This window comes from Dromiciops gliroides, chromosome 1 (genome assembly GCF_019393635.1).
Source record: "Dromiciops gliroides isolate mDroGli1 chromosome 1, mDroGli1.pri, whole genome shotgun sequence".
In the NCBI taxonomy this organism is placed as follows: Eukaryota; Metazoa; Chordata; class Mammalia; order Microbiotheria; family Microbiotheriidae; genus Dromiciops; species Dromiciops gliroides.
Window position 1 is genome coordinate 486,453,480 of NC_057861.1, and position 21,905 is coordinate 486,475,384.

At 40.1% G+C, this 21,905-nt stretch overlaps 1 protein-coding gene across 1 annotated transcript in view; it reads left to right on the forward strand.

The window, feature by feature from the left end:
• The window catches only part of SHB (SH2 domain containing adaptor protein B), a 383,908-nt gene that overhangs the window by 259,344 nt on the left and 102,659 nt on the right, over window positions 1-21,905 (forward strand). Inside the window, exon 4 of the mRNA XM_044005533.1 lies at window positions 5,724-5,895. Coding sequence (XP_043861468.1) covers window positions 5,724-5,895 — 172 coding nt within the window. The remainder of the gene's footprint in view (window positions 1-5,723; window positions 5,896-21,905) is intronic.

A 21,905-nucleotide genomic window follows, 5' to 3' on the forward strand; every position in this document is an offset into this window, starting at 1 on the left:
CAAGGTTTGTGCCCTTGCCTCCAAAATGTATTAGCTCAGTGACTGGGGAAGGATAGGAAATAAGCATTTATGTAATGCCTTCTCTGTACCAGGCACCACACTAGTAATTACTTTACAAACATGATCTCATTTATCTGGAAGGCAGATCTTATTTCCCCCCTTTTACAGTTGAGGAAACTGAGGCAAGCAAAAAAGTTAAATGACCTGCCCAGGGTCTTGCAGCTACTATCTCAGGCCAAATTTAAACTCAAGTCTTCCTGATTCTAGGACCAATGCTCTATCCACTGTGGCAGCAGGTGCCTCTATGAGCTATCAAATTGACTTTTATGAGTTAAGTTTCCTGAGATCACCAGGTTCTTTGCTATACAATTTTGCAGTTTTGCCTGATACGTACTTTTCAAGTAAACCAGAAACCATGTTATGCTGTCTCTAGGGCCTAGTCTCCACTTGAGACTTAAGCTTCAACAAGCTCCTGACTTCTTAGTAAATAAGATGTGGAAGCATCCCCTGGGAGAGTGACCAGATATCCTCATTTTAAGGGATTATCTCATTTCTTTTATTTAGTCAGTGTTCCAAGGGGTCTTTGGAGGATTAGCAAATCCTGCAATTTTGTAACTGAAGGAAACCTTAGCAGTCATTTCTTCTCATTTTATTAATGAGGAAATTGAGACTCAAAGGAAATAAATCACAGCATTTGAGATTTAAAACTGGAAGGTACCTTAAAGGTCATCTAGTTCAAATTTCTAATTTTATAGGTGAGAAAATTTAGGTCCCAAAAAGTTAAGATTAATTCAAATATAGGTCCTTTTTTTTTTGAAAATGTGAACAATACCCATATACTGGGGGATACTTTGGGTCCATGAATATGACAAAATGTTGCTGCACAGATTTTTTTTAAAAATTAATAAGATGAATACAGAGACCCATGGGAAGAATTATATGAACTGATACAAAATTAAGTAAACAACCAGGAAAGCAAGTAGTGATGGCTACGATAAAGTAAGTGGAAATAGCAGTGTCTAAACAATCAAAACTGAATCCTGCAAAGGTTGATAACCAAGCTTGGCCCCAAAGAAAAGAAAAGTCTCTGCCCCCCCCCTTTTCTTTTCAGAAGTGGGGGATTATGTTCTGAAACATTTCGTATAATGTCAGACTTCTTTAATAGGGGTTAATTTTGCTGCACTTTTTTTCCCTCTTTATTTGTAATTACTAGCATTTTATGGTGCTTTAAGGTTTGCAAAGCATTTTCCATATGTTGTCCCATCCTCACAACAACCCTAGGAGGCAGGTACAGTTAATATGCCCATTTTACAGATGAGGAAACTGAATCTGGGTCAGTCAACAAACATAGTTGTCTACTGGGAGTTGTAGATGGTTTTTTGGTTTGTGTTTGGTTTTGGGGGGGGCAGGGCAATGAGGGTTAAATGACTTGCCCAGGGTCACACAGCTAGTAAGTGTAAAGTGTCTGAGATTGAATTTGAACTCAAGTCCTCCTGAATCCAGGACTGGTGCTTTATCCACTGTGCCACCTAGCTGCCCCCCAGTTGTAGGTGACACCATCCTCTAAGAGATTGTCAGGGAAAATTGCCCTGATATTCTAGAAGCAGAAGGTAAAATAGAAATTGAAAGAATCCACCAATCACCTCCTGAAAGATCCCAAAAGGAAAACCTCCAGGAATATTATAGCCAAATTCCAGAGCTCCCAGGTCAAGGAGAAAATATTGCAAGCAGCTAGGAAAAAAGAATCCAAATACTGTGGAGCTACAGTAAAGATAAAACAAGATCTAGCAGCATCTACATTAAAAGACTGGAGGGCATGGAATATGTATTCCAGAGGGCAAAGGAACTAGGACTACAGCCAAGAATCACATACCCAGCAAAACTGTGTATAATCTTTCAGGGGAAAAAATGGGACTTCAATGAAAAAGAGAACTTTCAGGCAATCGTGAGTTGTAGATGATTTAAAAAAAAAAAAGATCAGTAACAATTTTTAAAGGAAAAAATATCCTCAAGCATTATAGTCATTTTTTAAAAGGAGGCAATTGGGGTTAAATGCCCAGGTGTCACACACAGCTATTAAGTATCAGAGGTTGCATTTAAACTCAGGTCCTCTTGACTCCAGAGCCTATGCTCTATCTGCTACATCAACTAGCTGCTCCTAGATTATAATCATTCAGAATTTGTTTCCAGAGATGTGTTTTTCCCCGATAATTAAATATATATATATATATATATATAGGAAGAAATAAAATTATCACTTTTTTAAAAAATATGAGCTATCATATTAACGGTACCCATCCTTATATGTGTTTTCTGTCTCCTGTGTTCATAAGGCACCTTAGGAACAAAATTAACTTTATATTATATGGCATGTTGGGAGCACTGCAGGTTCTTTAAAATTTGTGATTTCAAAAGTGTATGTTTGGGGGCAGCTAGGTGGCGCAGTGGGTAGAGCACTGGCCCTGGAGTCAGGAGTACCTGAGTTCAAATCTGGCTTCAGACACTTAACACTTACTAGCTGTGTGACCCTGGGCAAGTCACTTAACCCCAATTGCCTCACTAAAAAAAAAAAAAAAAGTGTATGTTTGGGGCAGCCAGGTGGCACAGTGGATAGAGCACCAGCCCTGGATTCAGGAGGACCTGGGTTCAAAGCTGGCCTCAGACACTTTACACACTTACTAGCTGTGTGACCCTGGGCAAGTCACTTAACCCCAATTGCCTCACCAAAAAAAAAAAAAAGTGTATGTTTGTACTGTTATCCAAAATTAGTTATTTGTCCTCTGATTATAGTGGTGGGGGATGCTTAAAAATTCAACCCCCTCTGCCACTCATTTTCAGGTGAGGAGGCCTAGGGCCCATTGAGGGACTTAGCCAAGTAGCCAGGTTTCCTGGCCCACAGAATTAATTGCTTTCTCCATTGTACTGTTCTGTCTCCCACATTAGGCTGCTCAACTCTTCCTTGAAGGGAGAGATGTTGCCTCTTTCCTTCCCTCTGCCTTGCCCAGTGATTAGAGTAGGATCCTCCAGACTAGGACTCCAGTGTGTTTCACCAACTATTGCTGACTGACCGAATGCCTCATTTCAGCAGCTAAGGTTATTTGTCACATGTTTTCCTCATTCTAGAGTCACTGAAATTCTTTTTCTTTCTTTTTTCTAATGAATCGGGATCTCCAAGCCAGATGTTTTATGTCATCCTAGCTGCCACATTAATCTGCAGGGGCCTTCAAATTTAAATGTTATGCTTCTTGGTCAAAGAATTTCACGTGGGTGCTGATTTTTAAATACAACATTACCATCACAATATTACCATGATGGTTACATCCAGGAAAAAAAGTGTTAGAGGGCTTAATGTGGCTGGGTTAAGCTAAATGGCTTTCGGTATCTAATTAAGTATATTGTTCAGGGGCTCTTGGCACCAAGCTAGCACATTAGCATTCATCTATCCCCAGAAGACAGAATATTTCCATATTAGAGTGGCTGCTTCCCCCACCCCAATTTTATTCTTATTGAAAATAATCGTTGATTGCAAGTTGTATTGTAGGCCTTTGCCACTGCCCTTTAGGCTTGGTTCATTCCCAGAATGGCTCCTTGTTAAGGACCTTGGCTTTTTGAGGAAAGTATTTGTGTAGTGTGCTGAAATTGTGAAAGGAAATGTTTTCTTTCATTTCTCTAAACTACATTTTGGGGAAGAAATGTGGTTGACACACGAATATTAACCAAAAAGGAAAATGAATTGTGATGATATTTTGGAGGCAAATAGAAGTTTGCATTTTGATTGGAGTACTTAAAGAACGGAAAACATTGCAACCTTCACTCACACATTAACAGCATGGAAAGAGCGCTGGATTGGAGAGGACCTGCTTGAGTTCCACCTCAGCCACCTGTTTTCCACTTCTGTGACCTTAGGAAAATCATTGTGTCTTCCTGGGCCTGAGTTCCCTCATCTGTAAAATGAGGGAATCAGATTTAGAAGAACTTTAAGGTCCCTTTCAGCTCTAAATCTGAACCTCTAAACTGACTCCTGTCTTTGAATCACTGGAATTGCATGCCATATAAATGTTAGAGTTGGTGTTTAGGGAAGCCTCAGACACCAGCTGTGTAACCCCGGGCGAATCACTTAACCTTTCTGATGAGGATAATAATCCTGTGTTGTTGCAAAATACAAATGGGATAGTTTATGTGAAGCCCTCTGCCAATATTAGAGCACTATACGTAAAACACTAGCCGTATATTATTTCATTGCTTTTTTCCCCTTTATCTTAGCACGATGGCTAGAGTGTTTGCTTAGGTGTTTTTCAATTACTCAGAGTTCTCCGATTCACTAAACTAGTAAAGGGACAAATCACCCTGACCATTTGTACCCTTAAGGTAACTAAGATCCTGGAAAGTGTCTGGCCTATCACATAGCAGTAACCCTGCCAGGGGAGGCCCCTAGTGTCATCTCCTCATCTCACAGTTGAAGGCATTTATGTAGCTCCAGTTTCAAACCTGCTATATGTATTTAGGAAGCTGTGAGCTCACCATGTCTCATTAACATCATAGTAATGTGAGTTCTGATATGCCCTGTTATGCTTTCTTAAGATGATTCTTTCCAGGACGGGATATGTTAACAATTCCCCATAGTATTCTTTTCTTTGGTGGGGCAATAAGGGTTAAGTGTCTTGCCCAGGGTCACACAGCTAGTGTCAAGTGTCTGAGTCCAGATTTGAACTCAGGTCCTCCTGAATCCAGGGCCACCTAGCTGCCCCTATTCTTTATTTTTGAATCAGGGCTAATGTGTCTCTGAGAGCAGACAAGAGGGGTGAGATGTCCATTAGCATTCAGGGATGAAAATAACTGATTTTATCTCACTGAACCAAAGGATTCTTTGCTCAGATGACTAGAAGTGACTCTATCTCACTTTCACATGCCCAAACCAGTCACTTAAAAATCAAAATCCATGTTTGTTTAGCCATTTAGTCGTGTCCAGCCATGGCCACTCAACAGCAGGCTGGATGTCGTGTAACAGTAGAGCACTGGGTTGTTCTTTCCTAAATTCAAAACAGTTCTGATGTGACACGTATGGCTGGTTGGTAAGGTTTTAATACTGTATTATTCTTGTATCCTGAACCATGCCTAAGATCTCAATACATGACTCATTCCATACTTATGACTACTAGCACATGGATTATTACATTTTTATATCAGAGAGCAAATGAGCACTATGAGGCTATTCTTATCTAATCTCAGGTGTAAACCCCATCCATGCCAATTTGCAAAAAGTATATTTTACTTTTTTAGAATTGAGTGAAGAAGGACAAAATGTATCTACCCAATCTGAATACCCACCAGTCATAATAAAGTGAGGAACAAATAGTAACTGAATCATCTCGATAGCTTCTCATCCCAGTTCTACTCACATTAAATATTTTAAACAAGCAACACCATCAGCTGCCTCATGCATGATCTCAAGGCATCTGGATTATCAAGTTCTAAAAAGCCAAATATATTTTTAGCCTCACAATTTTCTCTGCTGGAAAAATTACCTCAGTGGGACACCTTACTGAGAAAATTTTTCTTCACTTAAAGCATTAAATACTAGTTTGGAAGAGGTAAATATTATTCTTCTCATGTGAAGGAAGCCTTCTAACAAATTGAATACATCTTCAGATATTTACACTTTTAAAGAAATGTTATCACAGATTTTTAAGGTCTCTGAAAACTTTCATCTTTATCTCTTACAGCTCAGTTCAATGGTAATGAGAAAAGGCAGTCTTCCCCCTCCCCTTCCAGAGACAGGCGTCGACAGCTCCGAGCCCCCGGCGGAGGCTTCAAACCCATCAAACATGGAAGCCCAGAGTTCTGTGGGATATTGGGAGAAAGAGTGGATCCTACTGTCCCCCTGGAAAAGCAAATGTAAGTTCAAAGAAGAATTAACTTCATCCTTGAGTTCTGATAACCTTATTAACTTCTAAGATACATAATCCTGCTTTGGGGTTTGCAATGTGACTCTTAGAATTTCAAGGCCTTGGTATTCACCACATCCATACAGTAGCACAGCTGACCGGTGGCCCATCTAGCCTTTGAATGAAGACCTTCAGGGAAATGGTACCCACTACCAACTGCGACAGCCCAGTTTTAATTTTGTTTTTGTCGTTTGGTCATTTTCAATCATGTCCAGCTCTTCGTGACCCTATTTGGGGTTTTCTTGCAAAGATACTGGAGTGATTTGCCATTTCTTTCTCCAGCTCATTTTACAGATGAGGAAACTGAGGCAAACAGGGTGAAGTGACTTTCCCAGGGTCACACAGCTGTGTCTGAGGCCAGATTTGAACTGAGGAAGATGAGTCTTCCTGACTTCAGGCCCAGCATTCTATCCACTGTGCCACCTAGCTGCCCCATTTTTACTTTTAGGTAGACATAATTATTCAGTGGTCTAATCTGAGATGTTAACAGTTACTGGACATGTTCATACACCTACTTAATCATCATCCCCCATAGCCAGTCCTCAACAAGGGGAAGATTTCTTTTTATTTAACCCCTTTGGGAGAGTTATCAGGGCATGTTGAATTTAAAGAAGTGACCTCCAAGTCAGCAAGACCTGAATTATGTCATATGAGCATACTAACAGTGCCCTAGGTAACTCTCTAAGACCATCCCTAAATTATAAAGCATATGCTGTCCTCCATTGGGAGACGTCTCCAATGTAAATGAAATCCCTAGCCTGAGTCACCAAAACAAACCCTTTTACATCTAAGAAAATCTCTTAAAGAGGATTACAAAAATGTACTATATTTATCATAGATGAGGAACAAGAAAAAATGATCTGTCAAATTGTCCTCATTACTACCTGTCCTGTTTTTCTTTTTAAGAAAATAAATGAGGGGCAGCTAGGTGGCACAGTGGATAGAGCACTGGCCCTGGATTCAGGAGGACCTGAGTTCAAATCCGGCCTCACTTACTAGCTGTGTGACCCTGGGCAAGTCACTTAAGCCCAAATGCCTCACGGAAAAATAAATAAATAAATTAGAAAACAAATGAACAGATTTTATTTCATGAAATGAAGTCATTCCTTCCAATTATTACCAGTCAAAGAAGCTGATAGAATCATAGATTTAGAGGTAGAAAGGACCTTAGGGGATATCAACTACATTCTACAGATGAGGAAACTGAGATAAAGAGATTAAATTACTTACTCAGAATCACACAGCTAATGAGTAGCGGAGACAGGATTTGAACCATCTCCAGACTGCTACAGCCTGACATAGGGGATGGGGCCTGGGCTCCAAGTTTCAGATCAGGTGCTGATCTTCATCGTAAATTTCCTGATTGGGAGTTTCCTTTAAATAATGAAATCACAAGTCTTTCCCCCCAAAAAAACACCTTTCTTATACTAGTACAAGTAATAATAATAATACCAACAATAACAATAAAAACACCTAACATCTTTATAGTGCTTACTACATCAGGCCACTGTGCTAAGCTCTTTACAAATATTATCTCATTTGATTCTCACAACAATTCAGGGACATTAATGCTATTATTATCTATCACCCCCATTTTACAGATGAGAAAACTGAGGCAAACAGAGTTTGAGTGACTTGCTTGGGGCCATATAGCTAGCAAACCTTTGAGGGCAGATTTGAACTCAGGACTTCATGATTCCAGACCCAGCATTCTATTCACTATACCACCTAGCTACCCCAACTAATACCCCACACACATGCTTTATGTTCTCCCATATACATATACTCTTAAAATTAATCATTTCAAAACAACTAGTTAAATTCACCAGTATATTTCATTTGTCTCAATCCTTTTTATGAGATATTACCTTCCTCTGTGTATTAATTCTATAAATCTGGATTTTTATCAATAGAATTTTATTAAAGCAAGGTAAAGCTCCAGACAACTTAAAACTAGTAGTTTAGTTTTGTTCTCAGCAAGTTTTCCATATGGTCACAGAAAGAATAACATACCGCCAAGGCTTTTGTCACTTGATAAACACTGTGGGAACACCAGCTCCCATCCTGGTCACTCAAGCCTCACCCTTCCTGCCCCCCTCTGCTCCTAGCCCCCAGCCTTTCCACCCAGAGGTGCTTCCCATTCCAGTATGGACAATGCTCCCTTCGGGAGATACCAGGACAGAACTGGCCAGTAACCCAGAGCCTGGGGCTGTCACTGTCCTCAGTCTGTATATGGGGGGAGGGGGAGGTTGTGCCCAGGGGACATGGGATCACATCCCTTTAGACCAAGAAGTGTCCATGTTGCATATGCACACATATCACTTCATGGTTTACCCTTTGTGTACAGAGACTAGCTTGAGGCTCTAGTTCTACCAGAATTCCCAACCCAGCTTTATGAGGACTCACTCTTCTTGCGCTATATATGCACCACCACCACCACCACCACAACCCTCCCCAGCTAGGCCCCAAACCACCACTAAATGCCAGCTTCATACATTAGTTCTTACAAGAGTTCTTAACCTTTTTGTGTGTCATGGATCCCTTTGGCTTGTTGTTAAATCGTTTTTCAGTTGTCTCTGACTCTTTGCATCCCCATTTGGGATTTTCTTGGCAAAGATACCAGAGTGGTTTGCTATTTCCTTCTCATTTTACAAATGAGGAAACTGAGGCAAACAAGGTGATGTGACTTGCCAGGGTCACACAGCTAGGGAGTGTCTGAGGCCAGATTTGAGCTCAAGAAGATTAGTCCTCCTGACTTTAGACTGAGCACTCTATCCACTGTGACACCTAGATGTCCCTATAGGGACTCTTCCTAACTCTGGGCCCTGCACTCTACCCACTGAACCACCTAGTTTGATCCCTTTAGCTGTCTAGTGAAATCTATGGACTCTACCCCTCAGAATAATGTTTTTAAATGCATAAAATAAAACATTGTAAGCGTGGATCTGATCAGGGTATGAAAGGGTGTGAGTAGATATTCACACTTTAGGATTGAATTCAAGCACTACTAGATCCTCTTTGTCTAGGAAAAGGTGGGCATACTTCCTGATCACCTTTAAAAGATACTGTAGAGGGGCTGCTAGGTGGCACAGTGGATAAAGCACTGGTCCTGGATTCAGAAAGGACCTGAGTTCAAATCCGACCTGACACTTGACACGTACTGGTTGTGTGACCCTGGGCAAGTCACTTAACCCCAATTGCTTCACCAAAAAAAAAAAAAAAGATACCATAGGTCAGATGCTACCTGTAAGGAAGGCCTCCACACCTCTCCCTCCCCGTCAAGGGGAGAGAAAAAATTTCTCTCTTATTCCCCACCCCCACTGGCTATTATGTTGCTTCTAAACAACTACTCAAACAATAGGAGAAACAACATCCAATGGGGAGCAAAGACACATACACCAATCAGAACTGAATACAATGGGGAAGTCCATCACTAAATGTAGGCAACAACTTCTAATAGTCGGACCTCTTACAGTAGAAAAGAGAATTGGCAATGGACTTCAGAGAGCTAGCCCTGAAATTGAGAGGGAATAGCAGACTTCCAGAACCCACCCAGAGAGCTGCATCACAACTCCACAAAGAGATAAGGGCCTTCCAGTTCCTTTAATACCAAAATTTTGAGTCACATTGGCCATATACATTTCCTATATGTGTACATCACCCCTGTTGTTATTTAAATTGATGGCCACTTTTCTCACAAATGCTATGTATATTAGTGTGAGATCCCAGATTTATGAGAGGGAGCGTTTTCTAACTATATGTCTACTGCCTGATTATCGGGGGAAGTACACTACTGGGGTCTTGGAAGCTGAGGCCACAGGCATCCAGGGATTCATTGTGGCAAAAGCCTGGAAACGATGACTCACATTAACCAATCCTTCTGCTATTGTCCCCTTCTGGTGTTTCATTGTGAAATAGAGGTGACCCCTGTTTTGAAAAGCTGTACCACTTTAAGATAAACTTTACCAAGTCCTAACAAACTAGATGGTCCAGACAGTGTGCTATAATTTTTTTTTTTTTTTTTGGTGAGGCAATTGGCATTAAGTGACTTGTCCAGGGTCACACAGCTAGTAAGTGTCAAGTGTCTGAGGCCAGATTTGAACTCTGGTACTCTTGAATCCAGGGTCGGTGCTCTATCCACTGCGCCACCTAGCTGCCCCAGTGCACTATAATTCTTGAACCAGCCTAGCCAAGTTTGGAGAGTTCTGTTACCAAAAGACTGGGCAACACATAAAAGCCTTTTACTAAATCAAAGAATCTCAATCAACAAAGAAAGTGCTAGTGCGAATGCCAGTGACATATTAGCTCCTTGAAGTGTGCAAGTCTCCATCTCCTTTCTCTTTGGTAACCTTTGTACTAGTTCTTATTAATTACCTCTTCTGGGAAGCCTCCTCTGAACATCCCAGTAACCTCTCCCACTAGAGAACTCAAATGCTTTGTTTTCCATCCTCAATTATGTTCTCATCCAATACTATCTTATGTAGCAGGTTTGTTTGTTTGTTTTTCCCTGAGCTTGTGTCTTATCTCACCCAACTAATTTTAAGCTCCTTGTTGGCAGAGACTGGCTTCTGTACCTTTGGGTTCTTCCCAACACACCACACATAATAAGTGCTCGATAAATTCTCATTGGTTGAACCAAAGAAAGGAGGTGTTTTTCCAGTTCTGAAGTAGCTCTTCTAATATGCATTAGGTCCCATGCTGAGACCTGGGAGATGGCAGCTTTCCTTGTACACTGCCTCAGCAATATTCCCTACAGAAATTCGCTAGAACAGAATTAGAGTTTATAGTAAAGTAATAAAGAATGTGGTCCCAGAAGATTCACATTAATTGAATTCTTCTAAGAACATTACCAAATTTGTTCTTTGCTATTCACATCCTAACAAAGTTGCTGTTAGGTACAAATGGCTGATGCAGCAAGAATGACATTCCTTTTGTTGTGATGGGCAGAGGAAGCGAGGTACAAGAGAAAAGAGAATCAAGAGGGTCAGGTTATCTCCAGAAATTTATATATATATATATACATTTGCATTCTATTTTTAAAATTTCATTTATTTTTTTCTGAATGCAAACACCCAATAAAATGAGTGTTTCCATATGCAAAGTAGAGAGGAAAAGAGAGATGAATGTGAAACCATAAATCTATTACATACAGTTCCCTTTTAAGCATATAATAAATTCAGCCTAAACTTTCAAGGAGACCCAGCTCGTCTGGGGTTCTTTCGGCCTTCCTTCTCATCGGTGTTTTTATTAAAATTCTTCAATGGCCCTCTTTTCTTTCTTTTTCCTTTTTTGACAGTTCTATCTCTAGCCCCAACTTCCCCTCCCGAATAGAAAAATAAATAAGGAGAAAGGAAAGGAAGGAAAGTGAAAGAAAAGAGGGAGGAAGAAAGAAAAGTCAAACCCTTATAGCAAATATACCAAATCAAGCCAAAAAAAATGCCACAGTGGCTGTGTCTAAAAGAGCATATTGATCTTAAAAACTGGTTCTTGAGCTGCTCTCACGCCCCAGGACACTGTAGCATTGTAGAATTTCAGAGATGGAAGAGAAGCCATCTAATCCAACTCTGCCCAATGTATAAATATTTTCTATAACATTTCTGTAAAGTAGCTTCCACTTAAACTCCTCCAGTGATAGACAACACACTACTTCAAAAGATAAACTATTCCCTTTTTAGGCAGTTCTAAATGTTAAAGTTTTCCCTCATATTATAGCAATACACTACAGTAAATAGCAAGTACCTACCATGTGCTATGGTGCTGTGCTTAGCACTCAGAATACAAATAAGAAAAAGAAAGACAGTCTCTGACCTCAGGAATTTTACCTTTTAATGGGGGAAGACACAAAAAGAAGCTGAAGAGGGGGGTGGGAAAGGTATTAGGTGCAGAGCATGATGATGGTAGAGTTGAAATGAAGCAGTCTCCTAGGAAATGAAGAATTGGCTGGCTTCTGGGCCCTCTTCAAAGTGAGGCTTTGGGAGGAGTTTTTTACTCCACCTTCCAATCAGAAGGATAGAAGTAATATTCAGCTGAAGTCAGCCTCCCCTATAACTTCCCATCAAATGCTAGTTCCATCCCTAACACTAAGCAAAGTGAGTATAATTCTTCTTCCATAAGACAACCTTTCAGATAGTTGAAATATTCATTGACACTTAGAGTCTTTGAGGCTTAAGAGCAAGCCTTTGGAAAGTTTTATAATTTGTCCTAACATTATTGTTTCATTCTAGGTGTATTTCACTGATGTCACATCTAACTCATTCACCAAGCAAGAAGTAGGGTGAGGTTTTAATAACATTGGGTTAGTAACTGACCTCCATGTCATAGGACATAACATTCTGACCTTGGAATTTGAAAGATTTGGGTTCAAATCCTACCTCAGATGCTTGCCGTGTAACCCTAGTCAAGTAACTTGCCCTCAATTTCTTCATCTGTAAAAAAGAGGTGATAATAATATTTACCTCATAGATTTCATGAAAAGATATGTAAAATATTTAGCAAGATTTAAGGCAATCTATAAATGTGAGCACTTGTTATTCAGAGAAGTATTACTGAACAGAGATGCTATCATCGGGACTCTGGCAAATGTTTGTTTAGGAATAAAAATTTCTTATTTCTAAAAACTTGAACAAAAAGTTATGACCTCAACTGTGAAATTAATGAAAAATGTCACACACAAAAACAGATTTGTAAATAACAAGAAATCTCTTGAGCAGACAAATGCTAGATTTGTTTAATTCAGTTCCCTGGCAGAATTCCACTTATTTAGTGAAATCTGTGTTCCATACCCCCGGCTCACATTCATTGGCACTTATCTGTTATTTGTTAGTTCTCCTCACTAACACATTTTTTTCCTCTAGTAAAATGGAGGTAAATAATACTTGGTGTGTCTACCTCATAAGGTTATGTTGAGAAAAGTGTATATTAAACATAAACTGCCAAGTCAATGTGAGTCATTGTGACCATCTGGAGATTCGGGCCCTCTATCAACTAACTAATATATTCATCCAAATATATAAGCCACACTTTCCCCACCTCCAAGTCTGGCCTCTATAAAACCTGAGTGTGGTCTATTATTGTACTCTTAGTACCAGAGACACGACTCATAAGTCTCCCTGCAGCAGCCCCAGGAACAGCAGCTTCTCCACTTGCCAAGACCCTTGTTGAGAGGACCCGCATTTGATGCCCCTTCTAACTAGTGCTAAGAGTTGACAGGGGAGACATCCTTCCTGCCTGGATTTTCCCAGCAGTTTTGGTGGTCTCCTTAAGATAAGGGTCTCCCTGCAAACCCCAATAGCTGTGCTTTCTTTTCCCCTGCATTCCCAAGGCAAGAGAAGACTACTGGGGAGTTGTGGTGAGGCAGGGATCCCAGGAGTCCTCCTCCCCATGGAATTTACACCTTCTCTTACAGCCCTGGCATTGTTCTTCGTCCCCTTCTCAGAACTGTTACCAAGAGGGCAGCTAGGTGGCACAGTGGATAAAGTACCGGCCCTGGATTCAGGAGGACCTGAATTCAAATCCGACCTCAGACACTTGACGCTTACTAGCTGTGTGACCCTGGGCAAGTCACTTAACCCCCATGGTCCCACCAAAAAAAAAAAAAAAGAACTGTTACCAGTAGCTACAAATGAAGCTCCATATCATGAAGCCAATAAACAAGAGAGTAAGGGAGGCCAAGGGTGCAGAGTCTGTGAAATTGTGTCCAAGCTTTGCATGGAAGGGACTCCCCCAGAAGTAGAGGGAGGAAGGAGAGGCAAGTAAAAGTGATGCATTTGTACTTGCCTACTCCTCAGCCTTGAAATACCAATTTCCCACATTCGCTCAATATTAGGAATTTCCCAGCTTCTCTGGGTTCCTTTTATTTTATTTTATTTTATTTTTGCGGGGCAATGAAGGTTAAGTGACTTGCCCAGAGTCACACAGCTAGTAAGTGTCAAGTGTCTACGGTCATATTTGAACTCAGGACCTCCTGAATCCAGGGCCGGTGCTTTATCCACTGCACCACCTAGCTGCCCCCTCTAGGTTCCTTTTAACTTCTTATGATGCCCTGTTTTCTTATGTTGCAAAACTTCATTTATTAAATAAAATAGCAGGTTCTCCCAAGTAGGTCAGTGTTCTTTAATACAGCACTTAGCTTTCATTGCTGTTTGGTATATATGTAAGGGCATTTATAAGCAATGGGGGTTGGGAGACCAAGAAAGACAACCTGCCAAAGGTAGGTTAGGGATATGGATTTGTGCTTTTACTGATATAAGGAGCTGACACACTGGCTTTGTAACCCCAAGTCACTTAACCCTTCAGTGCTCTACACCAGAGATGTCAAACTCCTGAGCCAGATTAAAATATAATTGAAAAATTGGGGGGAAATTAATATAAATATAATACAGATTGTAATTCATTTATTTTAATCGTGTCTGACACTTCATGACCCCATTTGGGGTTTACTTGACAAAGATAATGGAGTGGTTTTCCATTTCCTTCTCCAGCTCATTTTACAGATGAAGAAACTGAGGCAAACAGGGTTAAGTGACTTGCCCAGGTTAAGTGACTTGCACAGCTAGTCAGTGTCTATGGTCAGATTTGAACCCAGGAAGATGAGTTTTCCTGACTTCAGGCCAGGCACTCTATCTACTTCACCACCTAGCTGTCCTACAATACAACATAGAGGACATCAATTGGTGATTTTCTAAGTCAATATGTGACCTATTAGGCAGCTAGGTGACACAGTGGATAGAGCTGAGAAGAGTTAAGTCTTTCACAGTTGATCATCATACAATGTTGTTGTACAATGTTCTCTTGGTTCTGCTCATTTCACTCAGCATCAATTCAGATAAGTCTTTCCAGGTTTTTCTGAAATCCATCTGCTCATTGTTTCTTACAGCACAATAGTATTCCATTACATTCATATACCACAACTTGTTTAGCCATTCTCCCAATTGATGGGTATCCCCTTAATTTCCAATTCTTTGCCACCACAAAAAGAGCAGCTATAAATATTTTTGTACATGTGGGTCCTTTTCCCTTTTTTATGATCTCTTTAGGATATAGACCCAGACCTAGTTAGGGGCATTGCTGGGTCAAAGGGTATACACAGTTTTGCAGCCATTTGGGCATGGTTCCAAATTGCTCTCCAGAATGACTGGATCAGTTCACAGCTCCACCAACAGTGCATTAGTGTCCCCATTTTCCCACCTCTCCAATATTTATCATTTTCCTTTGCTGTCATATTAGCCAATAGGAGAGGTATGAGGTGATACCTCAGAGGAGTTTTAATTTGCATGCTCCACACAATTCTGTATAACTTGAAAAGCAGGTGCCAGACTAAAGTGGTTTCCCACTTGCAGTTAGCTCCATATGCTCCTTCTATTCACTTTGGGGACCATCTCATGATCCATCCAGAGAGCTTGTTCAAGATAAACATGTTGATGGCTCAGCAAATTGGTCTCACTCTCCAGCTCCTTGCACGATTTGGACATTATGTATTTTTCTCTTCTTGATTTCTCCAATGTTCGTGGGATTTTAGAGTTTGGAGGGACCTCAGAGATTATCTGGTCTGGGATGGAGATCTTTGCCCAGCATGTATGGACTCATTAAAAAACAAAACAAAACTGTATTTCAGTATAATTAGTTTCCTTTGTAATTCTTTATGTTTTAGCTATTGCATTTAAAAACATCATTCTGAAAAGGTGTTCGTAGACTTTATACTACACTGCCCAAGGGGAATCCATAATACCAAAACAGGCTAAGAATCTTTATCTAATTCCATTTTACAGATGAGAAACAGTAGCACCTAGAAAGAAGTGATTTGTCCAGCATCACATCAGTGATGTGTACCAGGCTTGGGTCTTCCCAATCCAAATACAGCCCTCTTTCCACTGTAACATAATTCCCAGAATGGGACATTGGGCTGGGTTTCACTGAGGAGGGTTGGTGGTAATCAAGACTACAATGCTAGAGGGGCAGCTAGGTGGCACAGTGGATAAAGCACCGGCTGTGGATTCAGGAGGACCTGAATTCTAATTCTGCTTCAGACACCTGACACTTCCTAGCTCTGTGGCCTTGGGTAAGTCACTTAACCCTCATTGCCCTGCAAAAAAAAAAAAGTTAAGAGTACAATGCTATCTATGAATAGCAGTAGTTGAAGAGCCTCATTATCAGTATGAAATCCTCTTGTTTAGGGGACATTTTCTATGACAGTGACAAACACCTCCAGGAAAGATTTGTCTCCTTGATTGATGTCAGTTATCTTTTCCATACAATCATACTCTGTATCAACTAATTAATAAGTATTTACCATGTACTTACTACTTACCATTTACAAGGCCTTGTGCTAGGTATTTGAGGGCATTCAAAGATGAATTAGACCTGGGTCCTGTCTTCAGGGAGCTTGCAATCTAATCAAGAAAAAAAAGTCATAAATACAATAAAAAGGTAACTAACCAACTCCACAAGACAGTAAATATCAGGAGCCAAATGAGTGAAGCCTAAAGGTTTAGTGAACTCAGAAAAAAACTAAAGATGAAAGGGTTCAAGTGAGTGCTTCACAGGAAAGGTAGGACTCAGGCTGTACCCAGAAAAATGGAGAGAAGATTCAGATAGATGAGAAAAGATGGGGATTTTGAAGGGCTGCGGTACAAATATGAGAAAGAGAGAAGACTAACAGTTTGGTTTTCCAGAGTGACAGGAGTCAACTGGAAAAGAGTAAGTAGCAGAAAAATCCTAAATAGAATTTAAATGTAAGTTAATGCTATTCTTGGATCTAATCCAGTCTTCATTCTAAAGCAACTTTTCTGAATGGTATGTTGGTGTTAAAAGATTAAGAATCAGTCTCAGGGAGCAGATAGGTGACACAGTGGATAAAGCAACGGCCCTGGATTCAGGAGAACCCGAGTTCAAATCCTGCCTCAGACACTTGTCATTTACTAGTTGTATGACTCTAGGCAAGTCACTTAACCCTCATTGCACCCCCCCAAATCAGTCTTGATTGCTGTTTCTCAGAAGTAACCATGTACAATTTGAAGTATAAATTACATCCTGAAGAGTAATGTCAGAGGAGAGCAATGGACCCTCAGACACAGTGTTACATACATATGTAACATGTGCCATTCTCCTTCATTATCTTTTCTTCTAAATGGAAATTCTCCTTCCATTATCAAAAGAAGAAAGGCTAAAAAAGAAGGTGGAAACAAAATATTCTATTACTTCAGTCTTATACTGCATTAGATAGCCCTACCATCCTGCTGATAAGTCATGAGTCCAAAGAATCCTCCGTGGTTCTTAGCATTGGGCCATCCACATAGAAGGTATTCAGTAAATGTTTGTTCACTGAAGGGAGTGATTGGCACAGACCAACGTTTTGTGGCTGAAGTGATTGGCCAACTTATTTGTCTAAGTCATTTGTTTTTTGGGGTTATTCACAATAACATCAAAGATGACATGTCCCTCTAAATGCATATAGGATGAACAGATTGCAGGTTTTTCTAGATTTTATAATGTACCCCTCCCCCTTAAATTTTGTTTTTAGAATATACGGTAACAGAAATATGCATCCCTGCTGCCAATTTAACAGCTTAGATTTAGCTATACATTAAGACAGCAGAGATGATTTCTCAGCAGGTGTTGTGTTAATCATTTATCACAACCACACAGACTGGGTAGCAGGTTTTTCTTGTTTCTGTGCACTGAGCACAGAAACTGTGCACTTTTTAATCAACAAACAAAGGAAGATCCAGAGACAGCACATCCCACTTTACTTTTTAAATAGTATCTTTAGTATTGTTTTAAATTAACCTATTCCTATGTAAATATCCAATCTGTCAGGCTCTGTTTTACCCTGGCACCCAAGTTATTCTGGAGTTGTAAATAAAGCATCTAATTAGGGCATGAATTCTTTGAGATCATTGAGGACAATTGAGTGCATTACTGTTAACCTTTGATCATTACTTTTTCAGGCCAGTGAAAAGAGTCTCCCCATCAAATATTTAATACTGTTCCTTAGTCCTCTTACCCACTTTCAGGGAAATAATTTCTGATACAAGGACTGTTTCCATCAGCAACTCTTGAATTTTAGGGATTTCAGATCATAGAACTCAAACCCTTCTGCAGATAAGGCTAATGAAGACAAATTAAAATGCCATTCTTAAGATAGAAATGTCAGTGCTAGTGAAGTAAAAGTGTATTAGTACAGTGGATAGAGCACCAGCCCTGGAGTCAGGAGTACCTGAGTGCAAATCTGACCTCAGACATTTGACACTTACTAGCTGTGTGTCCCTGGGCAAGTCACTTAACCCCAACTGCCTCACCAAAAAAAAAAGTGCATTAGTAGTTATTATCTCCCTTTTTGAAAATATGTTTATTTATATACTCTTTCCCTTTTAAATATTTTCATTCATAGACTCAGACTAAGCAGGTTTGAAAAGGGCTAGAGTTCGTCTTATCTGCAGACTCCCTCAGTTTGAAGAAACTGACGTCCAGAAAGTGAAGTAATTGATACAGAGCCAGGGCTATTATGATCTCCTAATTTGGAGAATCTTGGAGTGGCACCCAGAGGAAACCTGTGTCCTAGCACTGACATCATTTCTACCTTGGGCAAGTCACTTAAGGTCCATCATGTATAAACCAAAAGGCCAGACTAGATAATATCTAAAATACCTTCTGTGATTCTATATAATATTTGTCAGTTCTTGTTGTTCACTCGTTTTCAGTTATATCCAACTGTTCATGACCCCATTTGGGGTTTTTTTGTTTTGTTTTGTTTTGTTTTTAGTGAGGCAATTGGGGTTAAGTGACTTGCCCAGGGTCACACAGCTAGTAAGTGTTAAGTGTCTGAGGCCGGATTTGAACTCAGGTACTCCTGACTCCAGGGCCAGTGCTCTATCCACTGCGCCACCTAGCTGCCCCTGGGGTTTTGTTTTTTTTTTTGGCAAAGATACTGGAATGGATTGCCAATTCCTTCTCCAGCTCATTTTAGAGATGAGGAAACCAAGGCAAACAGGTGATTTGAACCCCATTCTTCTGATATTACTCTTAGTGAACTTTCTGCTACACCACATATTTAATAGAATTTAATCTATAAAGCATGCTCCCTAGAAGTTGGTTAGTTCTTCCTAGATTCTGTCTATAATTGAGAATGTAGTTATTGAAGCTGTCATCTTAAAAATATAAAGCTTCATGGTACGGTACAAAGAGTGGAGTCAAGAGGTTGTTCCTTCATCTACTCATGTTCAACTCTTTATGACCCCATGAACCATAGCTTACCAGGCCCACAGAGGTAAAGCGAATTGTTTAAGGTCACAAAGTTAGTAAGCATCCAAGGCAAGATTTGAACCCAAGTCCCCTATAATTTGAGAGTCCCTTGGACAGCAAGGAGATCAAATCAGTCAATACATAAAGAAATTAATTCAGACTACTCATTGGAAGGACAAATGCTGAAGCTGAAATATTTTGACCACATAAATGAGAAAACGGGACTCATTGGAAAAGATCCTGATGCTGGGAAAGATTGAAGGCAAAAGGAGAAGGGGATGGCAGAAGATGAGATAGATAGTATTATGGAAGCAATAAACATGAGCTTGGACAGACTTGGGGAGATAATGAAGGATAGAAAGGCCTGAGGCAAACTGAGTGAAGTGACTTGTCCAGAGTCATACAGCTAGTAAGTATCTGAGGCTAGATTTTAACTCAGGTAGGCCTGACACTCTATCCACTGCACCACTAGGTACCCTGAACTCATCAATATATACTTGCAGGTGTTAGAGTCACTGTTAAATTGAAGCTATTTTTTTTTTATCTTTCTTTGTATCCCCAGAACTTAACACAATTTCTAGTATATATAGAAAACACTAAATAAATGCTTATTTATTGATTGTCTCAAGTTATGATGTTGGGGCATTAACACTTATAATCCTAAGATTCTTATAACATATCTTACTGACATGCAAATGACTTTTAAAAAAAATATCTAGCTTTACTAATTGCTACTGGAGTCAGGAAAACCTAAGTTCAAATCTGGCCTCAGACATTTTTACTAGCTGTGTTGACCCTTAGATAAGTCACTCAACCCTGTTTGCCTCAGTTTCCTGATCTATGAAATGAACTAGAGAAGGAAATGTCAAAGCACTGTAATATCTTTGCCAAGAAAACACCAAATGGGGTCACAGAAGAGTCAGAAATGACTGAACAAAAGGCTTAGTTGATCTCATAATGTCCTTTCCAATGATGGATCAGCAATACGAAGGACAAGCTCCTCAGCAACTTTATTTTAGAGAAGGTGTGGCTTTTTCTTATCTTTGAAATGACTATTGCACAGTTACCTTTCACCATTTCGTCATTTTCTTCTTTTCCAATGATTATTAAAAACAATCAGATGCACAGGGTTGTTTTTTAACTTTTAAAATAAATCCAATTTTGACCCGAGTGGTGGGGGTGGGGGGGAAGCACCTTTAGAAAAATTATAAGCAGGTGATTGCAGAGAACTGTGACTTGGATTTCCTACCCAAAGACAATCCCTCTTTTGTCAAAGCAAAAAAAAAAAAAAAAAAAAGCCCAACTCTGTATCTCTGTGTTCAATTAAAATGTTGCTGGAGTGATACTGTAATATGAATCAGATTCAGCCCAGAAAAGGCTAGTAATCAATCAACAGATCCTTCTGGAGCATTTCCTGTGTGCCCAGAGCTGTAGGAGATAGAAAACGAAGATAAAATCACTGGAGCAAGCTTGTATACACATACCACCACCACCCTTCTCTCTCTCTCTCTCTCTCTCTCTCTCTCTCTCTCTCTCTCTCTCTCTCTCTCTCTCTCTCTCCCCCTCTCTCATTCTCTAGGTGTTTATAATAGTAAACCAATTCACATTTATATAACACTTTCACGTTTTCAAAGGGCTTTGTATCTATTATCTCACTTAAGACTCCCAACAACTTTGTGAAGCAAGTACTATGGTGTGATATACCTAAGTCTCAGACCTGGGCCTGTCATTTCTCTGCTCAGTAAATGTTAGTGCTTCCCTATTGCCTCTAGGCTCAGACAAACTATTTGAGATGCATAACTCTTCTTCTTGTATCCTTTGGTACAACCAAACTGGGCTCATTACTGCTTCTTACATGTCCCATTCCACCTCTACCTTTCTACAGGCTACCTTAGCTCTAGGAATTCACAACCTCCTCATCTCTACCTCTTAGAATACCTAGTTTCCTTCAAAGCTTAACTCAAATGCCATCTCTGTTGTGAAGCCTGTTTGGGATACCCCTTCCCCATACCTTATTTTCCCATATATTTTTATGAGCATTTATTATCTCTCCAATGGAATGTGGTTGGAGAAGACTTCAAATAGAAGAAGTGGCTTTTGCTGGGTCCCACCCTAATATCTTACATAGTCATTGAATGAATGAAATTACTTCTACCTGGTAGGACTGGCTACCTGGTAGGGATGGGAAGATTGGAAGGAGGTCAGTAGGCAGATAAAAGGAGGGAAGACTTTTTTTTTTTTTTTTTTAGTGAGGCAATTGGGGTTAAGTGACTTGCCCAGGGTCACACAGCTAGTAAGTGTTAAGTGTCTGAGGCTGGATTTGAACTCAGGTACTCCTGACTCCAGGGCTGGTGCTCTATTCACTGTGCCACCTAGCTGCCCCCGGGAAGACTTTTGAAAATGGATGGTAAACAATGGTTCCTCAGAGTTCTGTTTTAGAGCTTGTGAATTATCTCACTTTAGACCTTAGATAATGTCTCATCCAATCTCCTCATTATTGTTGCCCTCTCTCTCAAGGTATTCCCTGCTGCTTATTTCCCCTGGCTGTGGAACAACCAAATATGCCTTCCTAACTACTAAATTCAAGCCATTCCCCTTACTTGCCTATGGCTGTGCACTCATGGAGGCTGGTTATTCATCTTAATTTGCAAAGCCCAGACATGGAAATTCTTAAGCAGCTTTGACATCCCCCTACCCCAACCAATTGCTGATTGCTGCTGT